Genomic DNA, 20611 nt, shown 5'->3' with positions numbered 1-20611 from the left:
CTAGTAAGTATGTACAGTATGTAGTGGTTAGCTGAGGGTTACAATTGTATAAGGGTTACCGTAGTATGCTGGTTACATACATGACATCGAAAGGGTAACAGGAGTTACATTATATTTACACCACAGAAACAGGCCATTCGACCCAACAGGTCCGTGCCGGTGTTTATACTCCACACGAGCCTCCTCCCACCCCTCTTCATCGCACCCTATCGCCATAACCTTCTATTCCTTTCACCCTCATGTGTTTATGTAGCCTCCCCTTAAATGCATCGATACTATTCACTTCAACCACTTCCTGTGGCAGCGAGTTCCACATTCTCGCCACTCTCCGGGTAAAGAAGTGTCTCCTGAATTCCCTATTGGGTTTATTTGTGATTACCTTATATTTATAACGCCTAATTTTAGACTCCTCCCGACAAGTAGGACAATCCTCTCTACATCTACCCTATCAAACTTCAGAATGTTAAAGACTTCTATCCGATTACCCCTCAGCCTTCTCTTTTCGAGAGAAAAGAGTCCCAGCCTGTTCAGTCTTTCCTGATAGTTATAGATCTCAGTTCTAGCATCATCCTTGTAAATCTTTGTTTTGCACCTTCTCCAGTGCCTCTGTATCCTTTTTATAGTATGGAGACCAGAACTGCTCGAGGCATAGTACCTATCCATTCACAGTGTGTGTGCTTATATGGTTACAGCTCTTTGGTTAAATGCCTCACATCCACCAACCATGGCTTTATTACATTCTTCCTGGCTGTTTATTCACCACCAGGTATCTACGTATCCAAGAACGCCAGCATGTGGCCCCTACTGAGGGCTTATAGAGGCGGCTTCATCCTCATCGAGTTCGTCTTCCTGTTAGGAATTAACATCTACGGCTGGAGGAAGGCGGGAGTGAACCACATCCTGATCTTTGAACTTGACCCCAGGGACCACCTATCCCATCAGCAATTGTTTGAGGTGAGTCTGATGGAGCCTCGTTTCTAAACGGCAGTGGAAGCTGCTGCCTTATCAAGGCCAAGACATGAGGGATGGAGGCAAGGGAAGGGGGAGGGGGGAGATTTGACCTAACCCTCTGGGTTGGGTTTGGGTCAGACTCCTGTTTTACACCCTGCTCGACTTTATGCCCCATTGTAGATCCAGAGTAGGAGCTGATGCAATATTCCAAATACCCTGTACAGCTGTAATGTATTGGCTTCAAGGGTTCTTTGCTTAAGAAGTCAGAGCAACGCATTGCTATTAAGAACCAGTTGGTTTATTAACAAAGGTTTAACAATCACACTACACATTACCAGTTCATCCACTGGGCTCACAACCACATGCCTCATCGTGGATGACGTAGACCCAACTGGCTGGGGTTTTATTGAGTCTTGTGAACATCACGTGACTGGTGAAGCCACTCACAATGCAACAGTTCTACAACTATTTTAAGTTATACAATTAAACCAAGTGCTCCCTCGTTAAAGGGACACAACAACTAGAAACTGCAAACTAAACAAAAATGTTTAAAAGCTTACAAACCAAATCAAAATTTGGTTGCCGGGGGTGACGACGAACTCCAGTCCCTCCGGCGCCCACCTCTCGCGGAAGGCCGCAAGCGTACCAGTGGACACCGTGTGCTCCATCTCCAGGGACACCCTGGCCTGAACGTAGCCGCGGAAGAGAGGCAGGCAGTCGGGCTGAACGACCCCCTCGACCGCCCGCTGCCTGGACCGGTTAATGGCCACGCCCAGGAACAGGCAACAGCTCCATAAACCTGTGAGCATACTCACAGGTGCATACAGTACATCAGGGAAGTGGTGGTGAAGTGGTTATGTCACTGGACTAGTAATTCTGTACTAGAACATGTGTTCAAATCCCACCACGGCAGTTTGAGAATTTGAATTCAGTGTTTACAAATCTGCAAATCAGAGGTTGGTGGGATCAGTAAAAGTGACTATGAAGCTATGATTGTCATGAAAGTCCTAAAAGGAAGGACATCTGCTGTCTTTACCTGGTCTGGCCTATATATGACTCCAAAAGAAAGGCTTGGATTTATATAATGCCTTTCATGACCACCGGATGTCTCAAAGTGCTTTACAGCCAATTAAGTACTTTTGGAGGAATGTAGGTAATGTGGCAGCAAATTTGTGCACAGCAAGCTTCCACAAACAGCAATGTGATAATGACCGGATGATCTTTTCTTTTGCTATTTTGATTGAGGGATAAATATTGGCCCCAGGACACTGGAGATATCTCCCTTGCTCCTCTTCAAAATAGTTCATGGGGTCTTTTACGTCCACTTGAGAGAGTTGACGGGGCCTCGGTTTAACGTCTCATCCAAAAGATGGCACCTCTGACAGTGCAACGCTCCCTCAGCACTGCACTGGGAGTGTCAGCTCAGATTTTCTGTGCTGCAAGTTCCGGGAGTGGGACTTGAACCCGAGCCCACAACCTTCTGACTCAGAGGCAAAAGTGCTGCCCACTGAGCCACAGCTGATACCCTAGTTCTACACCTCGGTGGTTAACCCTGAAGCGGCCCGAGCCAGCCACTCATTTGCATCAAGCCAGTCACAGGTACTTTCTCCACATCCCCAGAAATAATTTAATTTTTTTTAAATTTAAAGATTATCGTCGTGTGAGCAAGACGCGAACGGCGTCAGTACATCCTGTCTGAGATCGGTCCAAATATTGAGAGTTTCTCACCTCCATCTTTCTCTTTCAGCTGGCAGGTTTCCTGGGTGTCCTCTGGTGCGTGAGTCTGCTCGCCTGCCTCTTCAGTTCTTACATCCACACTCCAATGCCAGTCAATCCCCTGCTCCTGTACGGATTCATGTTGTTGCTACTCCTGAACCCAACCAAAACCTTCTACTACAAGTCCCGGGTCTGGCTGTTAAAACTCCTGGTGAGTACATCAGCGGAAGTAGCTGCACGAGGAAAGAACAAGAAAGGACTTACGAACATAAGAAATAGGAGCAGGAGTCGGCCATTCGGACCCTCGAGCCTGCTCCGCCATTCAATAAGATCATGGCTGATCTGACCATGGACTCAGCTCCACTGCCCCATAACCCTTCACTCCCTTATCGCTCAAAATCTGTCTATCGCCGCCTTAAATATATTCAATGACCCAGCCTCCACAGCTCTCTGGGGCAGAGAATTCCACAGATTTACCTCCTCACTCAGTTTTAAATGGGCGGCCCCTTATTCTGAGACTATGTCCCCTAGTTTTAGTTTCCCCTATGAGTGGAAATATCCTCTCTGCATCCCCCTTGTCAAACCCCCTCATTATCTCACAAGTTTCAGTAAGATCACCTCTGATTCTTCTGAACTCCAGTGAGTACAGGCCCAATCTACTCGACCTATCCTCATAAGTCAACCCCCTCATCTCCGGAATCAACCTAGTGAACTTTCTCTGAACAGCCTCCAATGCAAGTATATCCTTCCTTAAATAAGGAGACCAAAACTGTATGCAGTACTCCAGGTGTGGCCTCACTAATACCCTGTACAGTTGTAGCAGGATTTCTCTGCTTTTATACTCTATTCCCCTTGCAATAAAGGCCAACATTCCATTTGCCTTCCTGATTTCTTGCTGTACCTGCATACTAACTTTTTGTGTTTCATACACAAGGACCCCCCAGGTCTCCCTGTACCGCAGCACTTTGCAATTTTTCTCCATTTAAATTATAATTTCCTTTTCTATTATTTCTGCCAAAGTGGATAACCTCACATTTTCTCACATTATACTCCATCTGCCAAATTTTTGCCCACTCACTTAACCTGTTTATATCCCTTTGCAGATTTTTTTGTGTCCTCCTCACAATTTGTTTTCCCACCCATCCTGCATTCATATAGCGCCTGTCACGGTGTTGGGACGCCCCAAAGCGCTTTGCAGTCAATGAAGTGCTTCTGAAGTGTAGTCACTGTTGTAAAGATCCCATTCCCCAGCTGTGATTCCCCCTCACCTGGATGGGAAAGGATCTCATTATCCTGGCTGGAAGACCTTCATGATCTGATTGCCCTGATGGGTGGGGGAGGTGAGTGGGAGGCTAGAGGATGCACCATCTCCTCCCACCCTACCCCACTGGAGGTCGAGATAAATTACTGGGAGAGTCTTCCCCCAGGGGCTACCATCTCGGATACCCTCAGCAGCTGGTAAAGGTAAAGGGTAGGTAGGCATGTGTCTGCCGCCATTCTTACCAAGGAATTGTGGGGCATCACAGAAGGAGGTAACCACCGCCCCCCCTCCCGCCGCCCATCAACAAAAGGGATCCAGCAGTCAACAGGTTGTCAGGGGGAATAGGTCTGTAGGAATTGGATACTTCTGCTTTCAGCCTAATGGAGGGTGCTGTACAGCAGAAAGGTCTCTCTAACGTGGGAAGTCCAAGGGCAACTGTACCCATAAGATCTGAACCTTTATAAAACACTGGCCCAACCTTAACTGGAGTATTGTGTCCAATTCTGGGCACCGCACTTTAGGAAGGATGTGAAGACTTTAGCGAGGGTGCAGGAAAGATTTACAAGAATGGTTCCAGGGATGAGGGCCTTCAGTGACGTGGATAAACTGGAGAAGCTGGGGTTGTCCTCCTTAGAGCAGAGAAAATTGAGAGGAGGTTTGATCGAGGTGTTCAAAACCACGAGGGTCTGGACAGAGTAGATAGAGAGAAACTGTTCCCATTGGCAGAAGGGTCGAGAACCAGAGGACACAGATTTAAGGCGATTGGCAGAAGAACCAAAGACGACATGAGGAAAATCTTTTTTACACAGCGAGTGGCTAGGATCTGGAATGCACGGCCTGAAAGGGTGGTGGAGGCAGACTCAATCGTGGCTTTCAAAAGTGAATTGAATAAGTACCTGAAGGAAAAAGATTTGCAGGGCTACAGGGAAAGGATGGGGGAGTGGGACTGGCTGAAGTGCTCTTGCAGAGAGCCGGCACGGGCTCGACGGGCCGAATGGCCTCCTTCTGTGCTGTAACCATTCTATGATTCTATGAACAGCCGCCTTGTTGAGTCTCTGTGGAGGGCCCTAGTTTCTGTGCTCGTCAAGATGAGCGATGTCAGTGCTGGGTGTGTATTGAATACTAATAACCGGTGGACAGACATTTAAGGTAATTTGCAAAAGAACCAAGGTGAGTGGGGGGGGGGGGGGGGTTGGGGGGGCGGGGAGAGTTGAGAATTTATTTTTTAACGCAGCGAGTTGTTGTGATCTGGAACGCACTGCCTAAAGGGCGGCGGAAGCAGATTCAATAGTAACGTTCAAAGAGGAATTGGATAAATAATTGAAAGGGGAAAATTCTGCAGGGCTAAGAAGAAAGACTTGCATTTATATAGCGCCTTTCACAACCACCAGACATCTTAAAGCGCTTTACAGCCAATAAGGTACGTTTCGAGTGTAGTCACTGTTGCAATGTGGGAAATGCAGCAGCCAATTAACGCTCAGCAAGCTCCCACAAACAGCAAAGTGATAATGACCAGATAATCTGTTCTTTTTATTATGTTGATTGAGGGATAAATATTGGCCCCAGGACACCAGGGATAACTTTCCTGCTCTTCTTTGAAATAGTGCCATAGGTTCTTTTGCATCCACCTGAGAGAGCAGACAGGGCCTCGGTTTAACATCTCATCCGAAAGACGGCACCTCCGACAGTGCAGTACTCCTTCAGTACTGACCCTCCGACAATGCAGCACTCCCTCAGCACTGCACTGGGAGTGTCAGCCTGGATTTGTGTGGCTCAAGTCCCTGGAGTGGGACTTGAACCCACAACCTTCTGACTCCGAGTCGAGAGTGCTGCCCACTGAGCCACGGCTGACACACAGTGGAGGAGTGAGAGACTAATTGGATCGCTCATTCAAAGAGTGGGCGCGGGCACGATAGGCTGAATGGCCTCGTTCCGTGGCTGGAAGATCCAGCCATTCAGCAGATTTTGTGACACAACTCAGACTTGCACCTTCTCCTTGCCAACAGTGCCGTGTGCTGACAGCTCCTTTCCACAAGGTTGGCTTTGCGGATTTCTGGATGGCTGATCAACTCAACAGCATGGGACCCGTGTTCCTCGACCTCTGGTCCTTGATCTGCTTCTACGCCTTCGAGGTGAATTGGGAAAACAACGAGGGCCTCCTGAGCCCGCCAGCAGGTAAGGTACCATTTAAATAAATAAATATAGTCAGTGAGTCAGGTAGTTAAGCTGGTTAAGGCAGGCAGGCAGAATACACACTGAACGGTTGTACACTGAGATGGTAGAGGAACAAAGGGACCCTTGGAGTGCAGGTCCATAGATCCCTGAAGGTAGCAGCACAGGTAGATAAGGTGGTTAACAAGGCATACAGAATACTTGCCTTTATTAGCCGAGGCATAGAATAGAAGAGCAGGGAGGTTGTGCTTGAACTGTGTAAAACACTAGTTAGGCCACAGCTGGAGTTCTGGTCACCACATTACAGGAAAGGTGTGATTGCACTGGGGAGGGTACAGAGGAGATTTACAAGGATGTTGCCTGGACTGGAGAATTTTAGCTATGAGGAAAGATTGGATAGGCTGGGGTTGTTTTCTTTGGAACAGAGGAGGCTGAGGGGAGACCTGATTGAGGTGTATAAAATTATGAGGGGCCTAGAGTGGATAGGACGGACCTATTTCCCTTAGCAGAGGGGTCAATAACCAGGGGCATAGATTTAAAGTAATTGGTAAGAGGTTTAGAGAGGCCTTGAGGGGAAATTTCTTCAACCAGACGATGTTGAGGGTCTGGAACGCGGGATGGTGTGTGACTTGGAAGGGTTAGGGTTAATGTTAGGGGCGATGATGTTCCCACGACCTTGCTTCTCCTGTCCTTCGAGGTCGAAGTCACAAGACTTGGTGACTTACTGTAGTGCATCCTATACACACTGCAGATTCAGGGCACTGGGGTGGGGGGGGGGGGGGGCACCAGGATTGGATACTGAGTCTGGCGGCAGGAGCGCTGACCAATCGGAGTCCTGGATGGTGTCGAGCTTCTCGAGTGTTGTTGCGACTGCACCCGCCCAGGGGAGTAGTGAGTGCTCCATCGCACTCCCAACCTTTGCCCTGTAGATGGGGTCAGGAGGTGAGCCACTCATTACGGAGTACTCAGCCGCTGCTCTGCTATTGCGGCCACGGTGTTGGTATGACAGGTCTGGGTAAGGGGCTGGTCAACGACGACCCCCCGGGATGGCGGGAGACTCAGCGACAGTGGGGCTCTGGAAGGCCAGGGTGGAGTTTCTTGCTGGAGATGGTCATTTCCTGGCAGTTATGTTGCACAAATATTACCTGCCGCTTGTCAACCCAGGACCGAAATATTGTTCAGACCCGGCTAAAGGCTGGCTCGTGCTGTTCCAATATCAGACTTTGGGAGACGCTGGCCCTGAGATTGCGGCCTCTCTGGGTGCGTACGATGTTCTGGGTTTAGGCGTGCAAAGCGCATGCACCGAAACTTGCGAACTTTCAAAATGTCTTTTGGGCCTTTGCGGGCGGAGATTTGGGCTATTTGCCCAACTCTTGCCCAGCAAATATCCTTAAAACTCTTACGCCTGGTAAAAGCAAGCGTAAGGCCTGCTTTTACCAGTGTAGGAGTTTTAACTGTTAGAAAAATTAAATTTTATCACCAATTTTTTATATTAAAAACCCTGTCCATTGAGGTAAGTTTATTTTTAACACTATTAAAACATTTTTAAAACATGTTCAAAAAAATATTGTTTTCCTAAAACATTTAATTTAATTCAATTTCAATAAATTTTAAATATGTGAGTTTTAAAAAAAATTATTGTGCTGTGTTTGAGTTTTGGGGGTATTCTTACTGATAGTAATGGGAGCTCCGTACAAACGGAACTCACCATTATTATCAATGAGAATACTACATTGTGATTGGTGGTCCAGGCCCACATGATCCCAGTGATGCCCATACGATCCCGGGATAAGTGAGGTTCTGCGCTGGGCTGCGCATCTAGGCCTCGGAGCACAAGTGTTCGTTCCTCCGGGACCACCAGGTAGTTTCGTAAAAATAATTTGGGTCAGATGCGTCCGCCTGTGGGAAGCCTCCGACCACAATTTTTCCTAAATCCTTGGAAAAATCAAGTAGTATTGTTAAATATCTCTGCAACCACAAATCTCGCTCCTCAGCGGCTGTTGATCCAGCTCTTTATTAAGGAGCCAATTGACGCTAAATTGACGTTTTTCTCTGTGGGTTTGTATCGCACATTGACCGTCCCGTGGCTGAAAGTGTTTCCCCATCTCAAACGTCGCTCGTGACCCATGAATTTTCCGGCCCTCTGCTCTATATACGTCTAAAGAATTGTCTCCGAGCCAGCTCCTGTGGCCCACAACCCCGAAAGGTTCAAGCATCTTCAGGACAGGAGGAGAGACAAGTTCAGAAACGTACAATTCTATGATGCAAGTTGTGTGTGTGTGCTGAAGCCACTGGTAAAGACAGCTTCACTAACTCCAGCTCATTACTTTGAGGTTTCCAGCCCTTCCCCACTCACAGCATGCATTGTGTATTAGAATTTTTATTGAGCATCCTCTACGTGACATCTAATTCCCTTTATTCTAACATTACGCCTTTTGTCTGCCACAGATAAATTTGTAAGTAACGATTACTCCTATGGAGTGACCTGTTTCATCCAGTTTATCCCGCCCTGGTTCCGATTCGCTCAGTGTCTCCGCCGATACAGAGACAGCCGGGATGCGTTCCCGCATTTAGCAAACGCAGGAAAATACTCCACGGTTTTCATCATGGTCACCTTTGCAGCTCTGTACTCAACTGAAAAAGGCAAGTATAAATCACTTGTCTACTTTCCCAGAGCAATCTGGTTAGCAGGGGCGGGGGAGGGGCTCTCTGTATCCAGGAAGGGTGGGGGGGGAGGCTCTCTGTATCCGGGGGAGTGCAGGAGTAGGCCATTCAGCCCTTCGAGCCTGCAATGCCATTCATTAAGATCATGGCTGATCATTCCCTCAGTACCCCTTTCCTGCTTTCTCTCCATACCCGTTGATCCCTTTAGCCGTAAGGGCCATATCTAACTCCCTCTTGAATATATCCAATGAACTGTCATCAACAACTCTCTGCGGCAGGGAATTCCACAGATTAACAACTCTGAGTGAAGAAGTTTCTCCTCATCTCAGTCCTAAATAGCCTACCCCTTATCCTTAGACTGTGTCCCCTGGTTCTGGACTTCGCCAACATCGGGAACATTCTTCCTGCATCTAACCTGTCCAGTCCCGTCAGAATCTTATACGTTTCTATGAGATCCCCTCTCATCCTTCTAAACTCCAGTGAATAAAGGCCCAGTTGATCCAGTCTCTCCTCATATGACAATCCAGCCATCCCGGGAATCAGTCTGGTGAACCTTCGCTGCACTCCCTCAATAGCAAGAACATCCTTCCTCAGATTAGGAGACCAAAACTGAACACAATATTCCAGGTGAGGCCTCACTAAGGCCCTGTACAACTGCAGTAAGACCTCCCTGCTCCTATACTCAAATCCCCTAACTATGAAGGCCAATATACCATTTGCCTTCTTCACCACCTGCTGTACCTGCATGCCAACTTTCAATAACTGATGAACCATGACACCCAGGTCTCGTTGCACCTCCCCAATCTGCCGCCATTCAGATAATATTCTGCCTTTGTGTTTTTGCCCCCAAAATGGATAACCTCACATTTATCCACATTATACTGCATCTGCCATGCATTTGCCCACTCACCTAACCTGTCCAAATCACCCTGCAGCCTCTTAGCATCCTCCTCACAGCTCACACCGCCACCCAGCTTAGTGTCATCTACAAATTTGGCGATATTACACTCAATTCCTTCATCTAAATCGTAAATTGTAAAGAGCTGGGGTTCCAGCACTATGCCCTGCAGCACTCCATTAGTCACTGCCTGCATTCTGAAAAGGACCCGTTTATCCCAACTCTCTGGTTCCTGTCTGCCAACCAGTTCTCTATCCACGTCAGTACATTATCCCTAATACCATGCGCTTTGATTTTGCACACCAATCTCTTGTTTGGGACCTTATCAAAAGCCTTTTGAAAGTCCAAATACACCACATCCACTGGTTCTCCGTTGTTCACTCTGCTAGTTACATCCTCAAAAAAATTCCAGATGATTCGACAAGCATGATTTCTCTTTCATAAATCCATGCTGACTTGGACCGATCCTGTCACTGCTTTCCAAATACGCTGCTATTTCATCCTTAATGATTGATTCCAACATTTTCCCCACTACTGATGTCAGGCTAACCAGCCTATAATTACCTGTTTTCTCTCTCCCTCCTTTTTTAAAAAGTGGTGTTACATTAGCTACCCTCCAGTCCATAGGAACTGAGCCAGAGTCGATAGACTGTTGGAAAATGATCACCAATGCATCCACTATTTCTAGGGCCACTTCCTTAAGTACTCTGGGATGCAGACTATCAGGCCCCGGGGATTTATCAGCCTTCAATCCCATCAATTTCCCTAACACAATTTCTTGCCTAATAAGGATATCCTTCAGTTCCTCCTTCTCACTCAACCCACTGACCCCTAGTACATTCGGAAGGTTATTTGTGTCTTCCCTCATGAAGACAGAACCAAAGTATTTGTTCAGTTGGTCTGCCATTTCTTTGGTCCCCATTATAAGTTCACCTGAATCCAACTGCAAGGGACCTATGTTTGTCTTCACTAATCTTTTTCTCTTCACATATTTATAGAAGCTTTTGCAGTCAGTTTTTATGTTCCCTGCAAGCTTCCTCTCGTACTCTATTTTCCCCCCTCGTCCTCCTCTGTTGAATTCTAAATTTCTCCCAGTCCTCAGGTTTGCTGCTTTTTCTAGCCAATTTCTATTGCTCTTCCTTGGATCTAACACTATCCTTAATTTCCCTTGTTAGCCACGGATTGAGCCACCTTCCCCGTTTTATTTTTACTGAGACAGGGATGTATAATTGCTGAAGTTCATCCATGTGATCTTTAAATGTTTGCCTTTGTTTATCCACCATCAACCCTTTAAGTTTCCTTTGCCAGTCGATTCTAGCCAATTCACGCCTCATACCGTCGAAGCTACCTTTCCTTAAGTTCAGGATCCTAGTTTCCGAATTAACTGTGTCACTCTCCGTCTTAATAAAGAATTCTACCATATTATGGTCATTCTTCCTCAAGGGGCCTCGCACAACAATATTGCTAATTAGTTCCTTCTCATTACACATCACCCAGTCTAGGATGGCCAGCTCTCTAGGTGGTTCCTCAACATATTGGTCTAGAAAACCATCCCTAATACATTCCAGGAAATCCTCTTCCACCGCATTGCTATCAGTTTGGTTAGCCCAATCAATATGTAGATTAATGTCGCCCATGGTAACTGCTGTACCTTTATTGCACCCATCCCTTATTTCTTGTTTGATGCTGTCCCCAAACTCACTACTACTGTTTGGTGGTCTGTACACAACTCCCACTAGCGTTTTCTGCCCTTTGGTATTCCGCAGCTCCACCCATACCGATTCCACCTCAGCCTGGCTAATGTCCTTCCTTACTATTGCATTAATTTCCTCTTTAACCAGCAACGCCACCCCGCCTCATTTTCCTCTCTGTCTATCCTTCGTAAATGTTGACTACCCCTGGATGTTGAGTTCCCAGCCTTGGTCACCCTGGAGCCATATCTCTGTGATGCCAATTACATCATATCCATTAACTGCTGTCTGCGCAGTTAATTCGTCCACCTTATTCCGAATACTTCTCGCATTGAGGCACAGAGCCTTCAGGCTTGTCTTTTTAACACACTTTACCCCTTTAGAATTTTGCTGTAATGTGGCCCTTTTTGTTTTTTTGCCTTGGGTTTCTCTGCCCTCCACTTTTACCATTCTCCTTTCTATCTTTTGCTTCTGCCTCCATTTTATTTCCCTCTGTCTCCCTGCATAGGTTCCCATCCCCCTGCCATGTTAGTTTAACTCCTCCCCAACAGCACTAGCAAACACTCCCCCTTGAACATTGGTTCCGCTCCTGCCCAGGTGCAGACTGTTCAGTTTGTACTGGTCCCACCCCCCCCAGAACCGGTTCCAATGTCCCAGGAATTTGAATCCCTCCCTTTTGCACCACGTATTCATCTGAGCTATCCTGTGATTCCTACGCTGACTAGCACGTTGCACTGGTAGCAATCCTGAGATTACTACTTTTGAGGTCCTACTTTTTAATTTAGCTCCTAGCTCCCTAAATCCCATTTTTTATTTATATCGTTGGTACCTATGTGCACCACGACAACTGGCTGTTCACCCTCCCTTTTCAGAATGACCTGCACCCGTTCCGAGACATCCTTAACCCTTGCACCAGGGAGGCAACATACCATCCTGGAGTCTCGGTTGCGGCTGCAGAAACACCATCTATTCCCCTTACAATTGAATCCCCTATCACTATAGCTCTACCACTCTTTTTCCTGCCCTCCTGTGCAGCAGAGCCACCCATGGTGCCATGAGCTTGGCTGCTGCTGTTCTCCCTTGATGAGTCATCCCCCTCAACAGTACCCAAAGTGGTGTGTCTGTTTAGCAGGGGGATGACTGCAGGGGACCCCTGCACTACCTTCCTTGCACTATTCTTCCTGTTGGTCACCCATTTACTATCTGGCTGTGTACCCTTTACCTGCGCTAAGACCAACTCGCTAAACGTGCTACTCATGTCATTCTCAGCATCGTGGATGCTCCAGAGTTTATCCACCCACAGCTCCTGGGCCGCAAAGCGGTCTGTCAGGAGCTGGAGGCGGATACACTTCCCGCACACGTAGTCGTCAGGGACACCGGAAGCGTCCCTGACTTCCCACATAGTACAGCAGGAGCATAACATGTGTCCGAGCTCTCCTGCCACGACTTAACCCCTAGATAACTTAAATTGGCAACAACAATGCTAAATGTTACTTACTGATAAAGAAAACAAAAAGAAAAACTACTTGCCAATCACCTACCCCCTTGGCTGTGACGTCACCTTTCGATTTCTTTCCACTTCCTTTTGCCTCCGTGCTGCAGTTGGCCTTTTGTAGGCCGCTCGCCTCCCGAACTCCCCCCTCTCGACGCTCCCCGGACTGCTTACTGACTATGATTTCATCTGAAACCATGTGCATGTTAAAAAAAATTAGAAAGCCTTTTGGATCCTGAGACCGTCGAAGCTAAAATGAAATGTAACATGGACAATCCGTCTTTACCAAGATTAGGCTGATGATTACTGGAGTCAGTGCTTCCCATCGAGAGGGTAACCAACACACGTCCATTCCTCACCCTGACCGTCACCAGCTCACTGACTGGCTCCTGCCCATCCCAAGTGCAGAGCAGCACACCCCTCAACTTAATGTTATTGGCAGAATGTCACCGACTTGCCATGACAACCAAAAATATTAAGCGAAGAGCTGCAACATCCTTCTCGCTCCTCGGCAATCCGTGACTTGTGAAATTGCCCTGCGGAGGAGGTCATTCTACCACAGAGGAGGGGCTAAACATTTCGCCGTGCTTTCATCGTGTCACCGTGGTTACGCGCCTTGCTGTAGAGCATCATTGGTCGCTCACAACACCCCTCCCCCCACAAGATTTGATCACCACAGTGTTAGTGAGACTCGTGTGTTTGCCTCGGTGGTGTTGCCGAAGGGAAGCTAGGTGAATTCTAACCCGCAAGTGCTTTCTCTCCCCCAGACCGCCCCCAGCTGACCATCGGTGTGAAGGTTTACTTTTACCTGTGGGCTGTGACAGCCTGTGTTAGCACCATTTTCACTATAGGGTGGGACCTGAAGATGGACTGGGGGCTGTTGGACAAGAAGACCAAGGAGAACAAATTTCTGAGGGAAGAGACGGTATACCACTATAAAGTAAGTGCACCTCTAACCTAAAATACATTCACAGGAACCAACTACTTTAAAATGTATTCATCCATGGGATGTGGGTGTCGCCAGAAGGCCAGCATTTATTGCCTATCCCTAATTGCTCTTGAGAAGGTGGTGGTGATCCGCTGTAATGTATTTGCTTCACGAGTTCTGTAATATATATATATATATATATATATATATATATATAATGTATATATGTATATATCTCCACCCAGTGGGCTACTGTGGCATTGCAGCCAGTGCTGTTTACAAGAATGCACAGGTCAGGTCACCTGACAGGCTTCCTGATGTTGTCAGCCATCTTACAGTCTGCGTGTTTGTGATGTCGTACTGAAAACATAACCGGTTCTTTGCTTAAGAATTCACGTTGCTATTGAGAACTAGTTGGTTTATTAGCAAAAGGTTTAGCAATCACACTACACATTACCAGTTCATCCACCAGGGCTCTCAACCACCTGACTCGTTGTGGATCCCCCGAACCCAACTGGCTGGGGTTTTATTGAGTCTTGTGAACATCACATGATTGGCTAAGCTACTCACAACTCAACAGCTATAAAACAAACCTGAGAGCATACTCACAGGTGCATGAATTACAGCCGCCTTCTTGAACCGCTGCAGTCCGTGTGGTGAAGGTGCTCCCACAGTGCTGTTAGGGAGGGAGCTCCAGGATGTTGACCCAGCGACGATGAAGGAACGGCCGATATATTTCCAAGTCAGGAAGGTTTGTGACTTGGAGGGGAACTTGGAGGCGGTGGTGTTCCCATGCGCTTGCTGCTCTTGTCCTTCTAGGTGGTAAAGATCACAGATTTGGGAGGTGCTGCCGAAGAAGCCCTGGTGAGTTGCTGCAGTGCATCTTGTAGATGGTACACACTGAAGCCACGGTGCGCCAGTGGTGGAGGGAGTGAATGTTGAAGGTGGTGGATGGGGTGCTGATCAAGCGAGCTGCTTTGTTCTGGATGGTGTGGAGCTTCTTGAGTGTTGTTGGAGCTGCATCCATCCAGGCAAGTGGAGGATATTCCATCCCACTCCTGACTTGTGCCTTGTAGATGGTGGATAGGCTTTGCGGGGTCAGGAGGTGAGACACTCGCTGTTTAACACTTTTGTATTTCCCACTTCCTCAACCTGTGCTCCAGAGGAACCTCCAAACTCCAACCAGCTCTACTTCTCTGCTTCCCAAATTGCTGCAATTTTTCCAATTTTAGTTATAAATAATATTAAGGTATCAGAAAATAAGGGAGGAATGCTTCATGGGTTCTTTGCTTAAGAATTCATAGCAACATATTGCTACTAAGAACTACAGAAAATGCTGAAAATCTCAGCGGGTCAGGCAACATATGTGGAGAGAGAGTTAACGTTTCAGGTCAACGACCCTTCATCAGATGACGAGGGGTCAGCGACCCGAAATGTTAACTCTGTTTCTCTCTCCACAGATGCTGCCTGACCCACTGAGATTGCCAGCATTTTCTGTTTTTATTCCAGATTCTAGCATCCGCAGTATTTTGCTTTTGTGCTCCAAATGAGCCTCCTCCCACCCTACTTCATCTCACCCCATCAACATAGCCCCTCGATTCCCTTCTCCCACAAACACCTATCCAGCTTCCCCTTAAATGCCTCAACCACTCCCTGTGGCAGCGAGTTCCACATTCTCACCACTCTCCGGGTAAAGAAGTTTCTCGTGAATGTACAGATAATCATTTTGGCAGTTCAAGCAACACCTGAAATATACTTTTAAAACTGGAGAGGACGCACTGTATGGTAAAGTTAATACAGTCTAGAATGCTCTTCCTCACAATGACTTAATTTAATGGTTTTTGTAATGTATTTGCTTCATGAGTTCTTTAAGAATTCATAGTAACACATTGCTATTAAGAACTAGTTGGTTTAATAACAAAGGTTTAACACTCTCACTACACATTACCACCAAGCTCACAACTGCATACTTCATCATGGATAATCTAGACCCAACTGGCTGGGGTTTTATTAAGTCTTGTGAACATTACGTGACTGGCTAAGCCATTCAAAATGCAACAGCTCCACAAACCTGTGAGCATGTTCACAGGGGCATACATTACAGAATGTATGATTTTAGAATGGGGACTGAATTGCATCTGCGTTACCCTTGCCCTCTAACCCCACTTCACCTGAAGACTCAGGGCTCGACTCCCCTGAGATGTCGACGAGTATAATTGACAAATGTGGATTGTAGTTATTTAAACTGACTTTATGCTGTTTTTGAGGCCAATGGAAGCCCCCAATCTAAGGTCCTGCCAGCCTGCCCCTTCGTGTGCATATTACAGCTGTAATGAGATGCCAACTTGTCTCTTTCCCAAGAGAGTGGTGAGAATATGGAACTCGCTGCCACAGGGAACAGTTGATAGATGCAACATGATAGATGCATTTAAGGGGGAGCTAAATAGGTACATGAGGGAGAAAGGAATAGAAGGATATGTTGATAGGTTGAGCTGAAGTAAGCTCATGTGGAACATAAAAGGGGAACGGTAGCATTGTGGTTATGTTACTGGGCTAGTAATCCAGAGGCCTGGACTAATGATCCGGAGACATGAGTTCAAATCCCACCACGGCAGCTGGGGAATTTAACTTCAGTTAAATAAATCTGGAATTTAAAAAAAAAAAATCTGTTATCATGGTGACCATGAAACTACCAGATTGTTATTAAAAACCCATCTGGTTCATTAATTTCCTTCAGGGAAGGAAATCTGCCGCCCTTACCTGGTCTGGCCTAATATGTGACTCCAGACCCACAGCAATGTGGTTAACTCTTAACTGCCCTCTCAAATGGCCTAGCAAGCCACTCAGTTGTAACAAACCGCTGCGACAAAGTGAGCACCTTCACCATACGGGACTGCAGCGGTTCAAGAAGGCGGCTCACCACCACCTTCTCCAGGGGCAATAAATGCCGGCCTTGCCAGCGACACCCACATCCCGTGAATGAGTAAATAAATAAACAGCGTGGACCAGTTGGGCCAAATGGCCTGTTCTGTGCTGTAAATACTACGTAATATGTAATGTAATAAAATAGGGATGGTATTTGGGAAGGATGAGATCAAATGGGCCCAAGAGCTATCCTCATTTGAGCCTGTGTTGGTATTGGTCTTTTCCTCAATGAGAATTGGCGCTGAACTAGATTCCCTCTGCCCTGTAGGTCTACTATTACTGTGCCATTCTTCAGGATGTGATACTGCGCATTGCCTGGGCTCTCAACCTCTTATTCACTCAGAATAAGAAATCTGATGTGGCGGAAATTATCTCAACTACCTTGGCTCCACTAGAGGTCTTCAGGTAAGCGGTACTGCAACTCAATGCACTAACAGTGTAATGCTTCGTGGGTTCTTTGCTTAAGAATTCTTAGAAACACATTGCTATTAAGAACAAGTTGGTTTATTAGCAACTCATCATCATAGGCAGTCCCTCAGCATCGATGAGTTCTTAGGTGACTGAACAAGTCAGTACAGGAATTACAGTCTCTGTCACAGGTGGGACTGGTTTGCCGCACGCTCCTTCCGCTGCCTGCGCTTGCTTTCTGCATGCTCTCAGTGACGAGACTCGAGGTGCCCAGCGCCCTCCCGGATGCTCTTCCTCCACTTCGGGCGGTTTTTGGCCAGGGACTCCCAGGTGTCGGTGGGAATGTTGCATTTTACCAAGGAGGTTCTGAGGGTGTCCTTGAAACGTTTCCTCTGCCTACCTTTGGCTCGTTTGCCGTGAAGGAGTTCCAAATAGAGTTTAACAACACACTACACATTACCAGTTCATCCACTGGGCTCACAACCACCTGCCTCATTGTGGATCCCCCGAACCCAACTGGCTGGAGTTTTATTGAATCTTGTGAACACTAAATTGACTGGCTGTGCCACTCCAAACTAATCAGCTCTACAAACCTGTAAGCATACTCACTGTGCATACATTACAGTAGCAGAGTCCATTTCAACAGCGCACAACAGGGTCTATTTAAAAACGAATCTCTACGAACTACATCAAACTGAGCTCGTGACCGAACCGACCGCAAAGTCTCCCAATAGTATGCAGGTACAGCAAGTGATCAGGAAGGCCAATGGTATCTTGGCCTTTATTGCAAAGGGGATAGAGTATAAAAGCTGGGACGTCTTGCTACAGTTATACAGGGTATTGGTGAGGCCACACCTGGAATACTGCGTGCAGTTTTGGTTTCCATATTTACGAAGGTTGTGGATTCAATTCCCACTCCAGGGACTTGAGCACATAAATCCAGGCTGACACTCCAGTGCAGTGCTGAGGGAGTGCTGCACTGTCGGAGGTGCCGTCTTTCAGATGGAACTCCCTCCCTAAACCGGGGCCCCGTCTGCTCTCTCAGGTGGATGTAAAAGATCCCACGGCACTATTTTGAAGAAGAGCAGGGGAGTTATCCCCAGTGTACCGGCCAATATTTATCCCTCAATCAACATTAAAAAAACGGATTTTCTGGTCATTATCACATTGCTGTTTGTGGGAGCTTGCTTTAGAGGCAGTTCAGAGGAGGTTCACTAGGTTGATTTCGGGGATGAGGGGGTTGACTTATGAGGAAAGGTTGAGTAGGTTGGGCCTCTACTTATTGGAATTCAGAAGAATGAGAGGTGATCTTATCGAAACGTATAAGATTATGAGGGGCCTTGACAAAATGGATGCAGAGAGGATGTTTCCACTGATAGGGGAGACTAGAACTAGAGGGCATAATCTTAGAATAAGGGGCCGCCCATTTAAAACTGGGATGAGGAGGAATTTCTTCTCAGAGTTGTAAATCTGTGGAATTCACTGCTTCAGAGAGCTGTGGAAGCCGGGACATTGAATAAATTTAAGACAGAAATAGACAGTTTATTGAGCGATAAGGGAGTGAAGGGTTACAGGGAGTGGGCGGGGAAGTGGAGCTGAGTCCATGATCAGATCAGCCATGATCTTATTGAATGGCGGAGCAGGCTCAAGGGGCCGTATGGCCTACTCCTGCTCCTATTTCTTATATTCTTATAAAATCAGGGTGATTTCCTCAGTACAATACAGTGAGTGGGGGTCAGTTACACAACACAAATTCTGTGGGTAAAATCAATCCCAGTCACTGACAGCAGTGTGGGCTCCAGGCATGATTGACGGGGGAATGACCCAATCCCCTCCACTCTGGCCAGGACTTGTGCTGTCCCTATAGGCAATTAATAAAGACATGCGGGAATCAGTGGTGGGGGGAAAAAAAGACTTGCATTTATATAGCGCCTTTCATGACCAACGGACATCTCAAGACGCTTTACAGCCAATGATGTGCTTATTGAAGTGTCGTCACTGTTGTAATGTGGGAAACGTGGCAGTCAGTATGCGCATAGCAAGCTCCCACAAACAGCAATGTGATGATGACCAGAAAATCTGTTTTTTTTTTTTGTTATGTTGATTGAGGGATTAATATTGGCCGAGACACTGGGGATAACTCCCCTGCTCTTCTTCGAAAAAGTGCCGTGGAACCTTTTACATCCATCTGAGAGGGCCGATGGGACCTCGGTTTAGGAAGGGAGTTCCATCTGAAAGACGGCACCTCTGACAGTGCGGCACTCCCTCAGTACTGCACTGGGAGTGTCAGCCTGGATTTTTAGTGCTCAAGCCCCTGGAGTGGGAATTGAACCCACAACCTTCTGACTCAGAGGCAAGAGTGCTGCCCACTGAGCCACAGCTGACACTGGAGGGGGGGGGGAAGGAGAAAGGAGGAGAGATTCAACCGCAGACATTTATCCCAGAGTTATTCCACTGCGGCTCATTTGTCGTGTAGCTTTTCGCGGCGTTCACGCTTACCGCGGTTATTGATCTTTTTATCATCAAACACATCTCTCCCTGTAGGCGCTTTGTCTGGAACTTCTTCCGGCTGGAAAACGAGCACCTGAACAACTGCGGACAGTTCCGAGCCGTCCGCGACATCTCCATAGCGCCCGTAACCGGGGGCAATCAGGCCGCTCTGCTGCTGATGATGGACCAGCAGGAAGGGGTCAGGAATCGCGGAAAGGTCAAAGACGGCAAGCGGAAAACCAGCTTCTCCTTCAAACGGTCACGGTCAGTTTATGAAACAACAGCAGCAACTTGCATTTATATAGCACCTTTAATGCAGTAAAACATCCCACCGGCACCCCACAGGGGCGATTATCAAACACCGAGTCGCATAAGGAGATATTTGGACAGGTGAACCGAAAGTTTGGTCGAAGAGGTGGGTTTTCGGGAGCATCTTGCAGGAGGGAGAGAGAGGCGGAGAGGTTTAGGGAGGGAGTTCCAGAGCTTGGGGCCCAGGCAGCTGAAGGCACGGCCGCCAATGGTTGAGCGATTAAAATCTGGAATGCTCAAGAGGGCAGAATTGGAGGAGCGCAGACATCTGGGAGGGTTGTAGGCCCTGGAGGAGGATGCAGAGAGAGAGCGAGAGAGAGGGGGGCGAGGTCATGGAGGGATTTGTAAACAAGGTTGAGCGTTTTGAATTCGAGGTGTTGCTGAATCGGGAGCTAATGTAGATCAGTGAGCACAGTGGGTGGTGGGTGAATGGGACTTGGTGCGTGTTAGGACACAGGCAGCCGAGTTTTGGACGTGCTCAAATTTACGAAGAGTGCAAGGTGGGAGGCCAGTCAGGAGAGCACTGGAATAGTCGAGTCTAGAGTAACAAAGGACAACAAACAACAACGTGTATTTATATAGCGCCTTTAACATAGTAAAACATCCCAAGATGCTTCACAGATGTGTTATAAGACAAAACAAATAAATTTGACACCGAGCCACATAAGAAATTACAGCAGGTGACCAAAAGCTGGGTCAAAGAGGT

General features: G+C 47.3%; 1 protein-coding gene across 1 annotated transcript in view; it reads left to right on the top strand.

Annotated features, from left to right (window-relative positions):
- The window catches only part of LOC139233085 (xenotropic and polytropic retrovirus receptor 1 homolog), a 133884-nt gene extending 113966 nt beyond the window's left edge, over window positions 1-19918 (top strand). The window contains exons 8-15 of the mRNA XM_070863604.1: window positions 767-954; window positions 2699-2878; window positions 5935-6103; window positions 8549-8747; window positions 9846-9876; window positions 13648-13785; window positions 16967-17103; window positions 19651-19918. Of these exons, the coding sequence (XP_070719705.1) occupies window positions 767-954; window positions 2699-2878; window positions 5935-6103; window positions 8549-8747; window positions 9846-9876; window positions 13648-13785; window positions 16967-17103; window positions 19651-19918 (1310 nt within the window). The remainder of the gene's footprint in view (window positions 1-766; window positions 955-2698; window positions 2879-5934; window positions 6104-8548; window positions 8748-9845; window positions 9877-13647; window positions 13786-16966; window positions 17104-19650) is intronic.
- Window positions 19919-20611: the final 693 nt, after the last annotated feature.

The sequence above is a fragment of the Pristiophorus japonicus genome, chromosome 20, assembly GCF_044704955.1.
Source record: "Pristiophorus japonicus isolate sPriJap1 chromosome 20, sPriJap1.hap1, whole genome shotgun sequence".
NCBI classification, from domain to species: Eukaryota; Metazoa; Chordata; class Chondrichthyes; family Pristiophoridae; genus Pristiophorus; species Pristiophorus japonicus.
Note: the sequence above shows the minus strand (reverse complement) of the source record. Positions and strands in the feature narration are given on the sequence as shown.